Source organism: Cynara cardunculus (assembly GCF_001531365.2).
Source record: "Cynara cardunculus var. scolymus isolate 2C chromosome LG 15, CcrdV1, whole genome shotgun sequence".
Taxonomy (NCBI): domain Eukaryota; kingdom Viridiplantae; phylum Streptophyta; class Magnoliopsida; order Asterales; family Asteraceae; genus Cynara; species Cynara cardunculus.
This window is the reverse complement of record NC_037542.1, coordinates 7766447-7773819: the sequence shown is the minus strand read 5'-3', so window position 1 is coordinate 7773819 and position 7373 is coordinate 7766447. Positions and strand designations below refer to the sequence as shown.

General features: G+C 39.7%; 2 protein-coding genes across 2 annotated transcripts; one reads left to right on the top strand and one right to left on the bottom strand.

Annotated features, from left to right (window-relative positions):
* Positions 1-1030: 1030 nt before the first annotated feature.
* LOC112527369 (probable protein S-acyltransferase 22) lies at positions 1031-5198 on the top strand. The gene is made up of 9 exons (XM_025137979.1): positions 1031-1072; positions 1722-1835; positions 2210-2581; positions 2874-2942; positions 3025-3096; positions 3196-3324; positions 3467-3547; positions 3793-3975; positions 4361-5198. Exons 1-9 carry the CDS (start codon positions 1031-1033, stop codon positions 5090-5092), a joined length of 1794 nt encoding a protein of 597 aa, XP_024993747.1. The 3' UTR covers positions 5093-5198.
* A 551-nt stretch (positions 5199-5749) lies between these two features.
* Positions 5750-7120, bottom strand: LOC112527370. Its single transcript, XM_025137980.1, has one exon. It carries the CDS (start codon positions 7054-7056, stop codon positions 6076-6078), a length of 981 nt encoding a protein of 326 aa, XP_024993748.1. The 5' UTR covers positions 7057-7120; the 3' UTR covers positions 5750-6075.
* Positions 7121-7373: the final 253 nt, after the last annotated feature.

Genomic DNA, 7373 nt, shown 5'->3' with positions numbered 1-7373 from the left:
ATTGATCATAATTAATGAACCATATTCATCTTTCATAAATATTCAAATCATAATAAATAAACTCTCATCATTTTCATAAATATCTCAATTTATTGGGTTGTATTGGTTGTTAAAATACGATAGATTGTATTTGAAACAATCTGTCTCTATATATATATATAATTAAATTAGAGTGAATCCAAAAGCAAGATGAACAAAGCATTGACCTCTGTTTCACATGATTTGCCCATGAGAAAGGGGCATCATCATCTTCCCATAAAAAGTTAACACAAATGAGTTAACATCATTTTCAACCATTTATTGAAACATGGAATTTGTTTAACTATTAATGTATATAGTAATAGTACTTTTCTATATATTTATACTATTTAATTACATAATATATTTTTGATATCATATAAAAATACTGTAAATAAACAATATTATATCAAAATCTAATACTTTACTGTCTACAACATTATTTTATACCAAAAGGTCTTTGACCTAAGTATGAGAGTCTTTGACCTCTTAACAGGTCAAAGATTCAAACCTCACCGAAAACAAGAAAAGATCTATTAGTTAAAAGTTTTTGTTTATAAAACCTTATACTTTTAAACTTCCATGTCTATTATTTATTTATTTATTTATAACAATTATTAAAAGACCAAAAAGGACATTGCTTTTTCCTTTTTCTTCTTGGATGATTCTCTGAAGGAGTTATTTCTCAGTAGCGTAAAGGTGTGACAGTCCTTTTATAGCTAAATCCCTCTCATCTTCCCCAAGATTCAACAATACCCACATCCATTCTCTTTCTCTCTCTCTCTCTCTCTCTCTCTCTCTCTCTCTCTCTCTCTACACTTTGGGAAAACCACACAAAACTTTTGTAGCTAAATCTCCATCTTTCCAAGAATACCCTTCATCTCAAAATTCAAGATTTCTTGATTTGAGGTTATGAGATTCAAAGCTCTTATTTTCTCTAGTGAAATGAGGAGTAGTGATTCCTAGCCATTTTGTTTTCAAACCTACCACCAAGATTTTCCAAGTTACAAAGATGAGGAAGCATGGGTGGCAACTTCCCTACCATCCTCTTCAGGTGTGTATCCAGCTCTTTTTTAGGGTTCTTGAAAATTCAGCTTATTATTGTTGAATTCTTTAGGGTTTTCTAAAATCTAGCTTCTGGGTGTGTTTTATTTTGACAACATTTAACTACCCATGTTTTAAATCTTTTAGGGTTTTCAAAATTTTGGCATTCAGATGTTTGATCTCACAGCAATGTGTTCATCTACTAACATGCCATTGTTGATTTCTTATGGTTTTAGAAAGTGTTGAGTTTTTCAGTGTTTAATTTCACAACAGTTTTCTCATCCACCATCCATATCATTGTTGGAAGTTGTAGGGTTTATGAAACCTTCAGTTTGTGGGTGTTTGTTTAAATTGACAACAATTTTTCACCTTATATCCATGCCACTATAGATTTTTTAGAGTATCTGAAAAAATTAGCTTCTGGGTGTTTGATATTTATAACATATTTTAAAACATTACTACAAATAAATCCGGTGAATACCAACTACCCCATGGGATTTCTAAATCCAATATTTATGGGATTTCAATTCCGGGCTTTCCTTTAAACCAAAAGCTGAGATTGGAATGGAATTCAATTCCAAATCAGCAAACCAAATGGGGCTTAAACTTTTTGAACATTTAGCTTTTTGGGTGTTTAATTTGACACGAACTTTGAACAGGTGGTGGCTGTTTCTGTGTTTGTGGCACTGGGATTTGGTTTCTATGTGTTCTTTGCCCCTTTTGTGGGGAAAAAGATGTACCAGTATATTGTGATGGGGATCTACACTCCTCTTGTAAGCTTTCTTCTGTCTCCATTTCTCAATTACTTCATGTTTTCAAGGCCTCAATTCCAGATATGTGATTCTTGTTCTATGTTTCTAATGATCATTCAGACCAACGGTCACCTAAAAAAGGCTAAGCTTATTTTTGAGCTTATTGAAAAACCCCATTTGGTTAGCTAAAGCTGGCTTCTTGAAACACTATTTGAAGTAGCATTTCAACAAGCTCATGGGGTTTTTTCAACATATCCTTTAAGTCATCTTGTATTGTCATCCAACTTATAAGCTAGTTTTTACCAAAGATGGCTAATTTATCAGTTAGTTTGCCAGACAGCTTAGTTTTGCATTAGATTCTATATGAAACTTGAGCCACTTGCTTATCTTACCAGATTATATGTGCATTCGGCCTGTATATTTGGTGTGCTGGTGCTGATCCAGCAGATGCAGGAGTTTTCAAGTCTAAGAAGTATCGTAAAACCACAGACATCAAAAGGGATATCAGAAAAGAAGGATCTAAACTATCGACACCTTCAATAAAAGATGCAAATGCACCAAGTAAAGACAGGAAGAGTACGGACTCAAGAACAAAAGATTACACGTCTGAAACTGAAAAAGACTCGAAACCATCGTCATGTTTTATGCCCGTTTTGGCTCTGGTTCCTTGTGCTCTCATGTGCCACTGCTCGAGTCCAGACGATGAGTCTTCTGAACTCCAGACAAGTGAAGATGGCATGTTTTACTGCAGTCTCTGTGAAGTTGAGGTCTGTTTGCTTCAATCCTTCCTGAAAGAGACTGTTTTGACTTTTGAGGTCAAAAGAATCAGTTTTCAGATTTCAAATTTGAAGATATTACTTCAAAAACTTGACATAAGTTACATCAAACTTTATCATAGATGGTTTATGCTACAAAAAGGCTGATGAAGAACTTGTAACAGAATCCATGCCTATTTTGAATTTCAAAAGTGATAAACTTTACCTAGAAAGTCAATGCAGGAAAGAATCAAGAATCAAGAATCTAGCATATTGAACATTCTAAATGGCTGTTTTCTTGCAGGTTTTCAAGTACAGCAAGCACTGTAGGGTCTGCGATAAATGTGTTGATCGGTTTGATCACCATTGCAGGGTATATAAGGATTCTAATTCGGTGAATGCTTTTGTACCTCTTATTTACCGACAACAAATCTAATGCCTTCATTTTCTTGTAGTGGCTCAATAACTGCATTGGCAAAAGGAATTATACAAAGTTCTTTGCCCTTATGGTCTCTGCTCTTTTTCTGGTAAGGCCAAACCTGCATTTGTTAGTTGTATTGGCTTGTAGTAGCCCAAATTTCCTACGTCTAACACTTGTTTTTTGCCGTTGGTCTTGAGAATTGAAGCTTGTACTTCAATGGTCAACTGGAATCGTTGTATTGATAAGTTGTATCCTCGACCACAAAAGATTCAGCATAGAAATAGCTGCCAAGTTAGGGAGCAGTTTCACGTTAGCGCCTTATGTAGCAGTCGTGGTTGGTACTCTAATTCTTCCCCCTCTTATAGAAGTCTACTGTTGATTCCAGAGTTCTCGACTCTAAAGTTCAACGTATTCTTTTCGAATTCAAAATTCATAGCCTTTAGAGGTCTAACAAAATGCTGGTCTAAATCTGGCAGGCAGTGTGCACTATTTTGGCAATGATCGCAACGCTGCCACTCATTCAGCTCTTCTTCTTTCACATTCTTCTAATAAGGAAGGTGAGCTTAATACCTGCCACTTATTTTTATCTTGTGTTTTCACAAGCCAGGGTCTTCATGGAGACGGCCGTTCTACCCTTTGGGATAGAGGTTAGGTCTATATACGTCTTGCCGTTCCCCGACCCCACCTCCATGTGGGATATACCGGGTTCGTATGGCTTGATTTGGTTTGGTCTGTCTATTGTTGGAACAATTTTGGTGTCATGCTTACACCTTTTACATGTGGTTCACATTTCTGGCGACAGGGAATTAGCACATACGATTATATCATAGCGTTGAGGGAGCAAGAGCATCAAGGATTTGGAGGGCCACAAAGCCCTCAAATGTCACCAGCTAGCTCGCTCACCGGTTTGAGCAGCGTCAGCTCCTTCAATACTTTCCGTCAAGGAGCTTGGTGTACGCCTCCACGGCTGTTTGTTGAAGATCAGGTAACTTCTTTATTTTATCTTTTCTTTTACTTAGCAAAAGGTACAATAAGTCATAACTGTGGGAGTATGTGAAACCCAAAGTAGATGAAGGGAAATTCCAACATAGATTGAGGAGAAAGAGTCAAAGTCTAGCCGGTGTGAGACTCCTAACACACCCCTCCAACTGAGGCTAGACGTGCACAAATTGTCCTAAGAGTGTCGAGAGGGGGCTAGACGGTCCTGATTGCTCCGATATCATGTGATAATATGAGGAACCCTGTTTGATTATTCTTGAAAGAGCCCTTGAGGAGAGAATGGAGAATGGAGGTTCCAACGTATATTTTGGAGAAAGGGTCAAAGTCTAGCCAATGTAAGACTCCAATACTAACCCACTTCCTTGTTTCAGTATGATGTAGTTCCACCAGAGACCAGCTCTGTTAGCTCGCTAGGGAAAAAGACTCTGGATGATCCCATCAAGAAAAAGAACCCCACGGCTGTGAAGATCAGCCCATGGACCTTGGCTCGTTTAAATGCCGATGAGGTCTCCAAAGCGGCTGCAGAGGCACGAAAGAAGTCCAAGATCCTGCAGCCAGTGTCAAGAAAGGAAGCCGGACAAATGGGCTCCAACAGGATCGACAGTGATAGAAGCTTTGGGAGAAGCGACCGCCAAATGTCCTCAAGGTTCGACAATAACCAAAGGGTCGGAAGCCAGTGGCTCGGTGTTCCAGATAGCAAAAATTCGAACAACATTGGAACACGTTTGGTGCCTCTGCAGCTTGAAGCTCGTAGTGTATTCAGGACCATGTCAAACTCGACTGGCATTGTGGGTTCTTCCCCAGATAGTAGCTTAGACTCCCCTGATGATCACCCGTTTATGGGTTCTTCAGGAGCAGATGAGACTGGGATGCCTACAGATCTAACGGTCTCTGGTTCACTTAAGCAGGCACTCACAAGATCGATGAGTGATGGATATGATGCATCTGGTGGGGAAGATAGCGACAGGGTCCCATCACGGTTGGTGCATAGATCTGGAAACTCGAGTGCACGACTCTTTGAGGCTGATCAGGATGACAGAATAGCTAGACTGAAAATGCCTTCATCCTCAAAATTTAGCTACCCAAATGAAAGAAAGATTTGAATCAAGTTCCTTTTTTATTTCTTGGGTTCTCCATATTTCCCCATTTCATTACCCGGGAGTGGAGGACAAATTGACTCATCTAAAGGAAAGATCGGATTCTTAAACCCATGTTATTGTAACCTGCATTTAGATGCTCGCAAAGAATAGGTGATTTAAAACCATTAGAAGTCATGTCTTCTGAAATGTCTAAATCATGTGTAACCTCAACTGCTCATCCAAGTCCTTCTCGACCTCCCCCTCGGCACTCCCTTAGCCAACGTGACCAAACCACCACAATCTTCCCTCTTTCAACTTGAGATCTCGTTTGCATCGTGTTGTTCATGGACCAAACCACCCAATCTTTCTTCTCTCAAGTTAAGTCCTCATCTGGTATCCATATGATCATGATCCGTCCACAGGTCTACTTAAGCATCGTTATTTCTGCAACCTCCGTTATCACCAACTTTCTCTCATGAGTTTTCTTGTGGTCCAACATGACCCATGCAATATAGTTGGTCAGAAATTTGTATTCCATACTATTTTCTTGAAAAATAAAAAATAGGAAGGGACAAGATAACATGGTCCATACTAATCTCAAGTCTCAACTTGGGAACAAGATCAAGATGTTTGGGATCTTACAGCATTGCAGAGAAAGAGAACCAAGCTGCATAACAGTAACAAAATAAAATGCTAGTAATTATATTAATTAGCAGAATCACATGGTCCCACATATACCTTTATAAAGAACATAACCATTATATACAGCATATAAAGCTACCATCCAAAACATAAATCTACAAGATCCATCAAGGGACTACAACACATTTGCTTTAAAAAAACACAACTATAGTTTAAAAGTTGCATGATTGACATCTGAAATTCAAAGAACCATGATTCTTGATATCCACACATTGTGGGAATCAGCTACAAAGGGTCCACAGATTCCTATAAGCAGAAAAACTAAGAAACCTGTTTTGTGGAGTAGAATCCACTAACCTCCATTATCAAGTTGGGACAACAGTAACAATATGGGGGACCTTCTGATCATCAAAAGGCAAGCTGACATACTCACGAGCAAACTCCTCAGCGATTTCGGTTGCCAATTCCCCATGTAAAGCCTTGCAGTACATATAGAACACAGTACTGGATGCTGTATTGTGAAGCAAAAGCAGAGTCAAGAGACTTGTACCAATAACCATCTGCAAGACGAAAGGCCAGCTCCTCCATCCACCAACAGCATCGAAATGCAACACGTTATTCGAATTCATCCAGACCCAAAACCCAATCAAAACTCCAAAAAACAACAGTAATGACAAGGAAATGGATCTCATCCCTTTCACTAAATACGAACTTCGCCACAGTGGCTCGAAACCCCATTTTGATTCGGCCACAACAATCACACAAGCCAGTGACCAATTCACTTGGAAATAGATTATGACCAAACATAGCACCGCAGCCACAAACGCGCAAAACACGATAAAGTAATTCGAGTTGTAATCAATTTCGGAGCCTAGGTTTTCGACCGTCTTGATGATTACCACAAAGAACAGGAGGAAAGTTAGCGAGATGAGACCGAGGAGAAGTTGAGCAGCGATCGTGGTCGAAACGAGTGGGAAAAACGAGAAGCCTAAGGATTTCATGGCAGGGAAAAACCGGACTGGTCTTCCATAGAAACCATGGAACGTGCTGTAAGTGATTGTGGCAATGGCACCAAGGAAGAAAATATAGACAAAGAGGATGTAGAGGAGAGGGATTGTTAGGGATTGTCGAAGATCCGGCGAATCGACTATGAAGAACTGTGTAGTAACGACGTCGATTTGAGTAAGGGAGAGCTGAAGAGTAGGGTAGATGATGAGAGAGAAAGAGAGAGGGAGGAGGAAGACGACGGATAAGGCAAGGAAGTGGCGGGAGTGGGCATTGACGATCCTCTTTGCCTCCGATAGAACGCTGCATAGGTTCAGAGTATGGGCAGGTATTGCTGCCATGGTGGCGGGATGAGGGCGATGCGGTGGCAGGACGGTGGGAAGGGAAGAAAGAGCTGTAACTAGTGTGGATGGTTTTGGAATGGATTTGGTCATTGGTGTTTATTTAATGGGTGTCCACGTGTAACGATAGCTACAACGCCATACCTGGACCGGTGAAATGAGTCGGGTGGGTCGGTTGCCTAACCGGATATGCAGAATTATCACTACTATATTCTAAGGGGCTGTTTGTTTGCCTCTTAATGGTGACATTAAGAGGCAGCCTCTTAATCGCTAAGAGGCAGAGGCTGTTTGGCAAAAAAAATAGAACCTCTTAATGG

Bases quoted from the DNA above. Each gene is read 5' to 3' on its own strand.
- LOC112527370 (XM_025137980.1), bottom strand. From the start codon at position 7,056: ATGGCAGCAATACCTGCCCATACTCTGAACCTATGCAGCGTTCTATCG.
- LOC112527369 (XM_025137979.1), top strand. From the start codon at position 1,031: ATGAGGAAGCATGGGTGGCAACTTCCCTACCATCCTCTTCAG. The intron at 1,073-1,721 runs GTGTGTATCCAG...AACTTTGAACAG, and splicing joins TTCCCTACCATCCTCTTCAG to GTGGTGGCTGTTTCTGTGTT. The intron at 3,548-3,792 runs GTGAGCTTAATA...TTCTGGCGACAG, and splicing joins ACATTCTTCTAATAAGGAAG to GGAATTAGCACATACGATTA.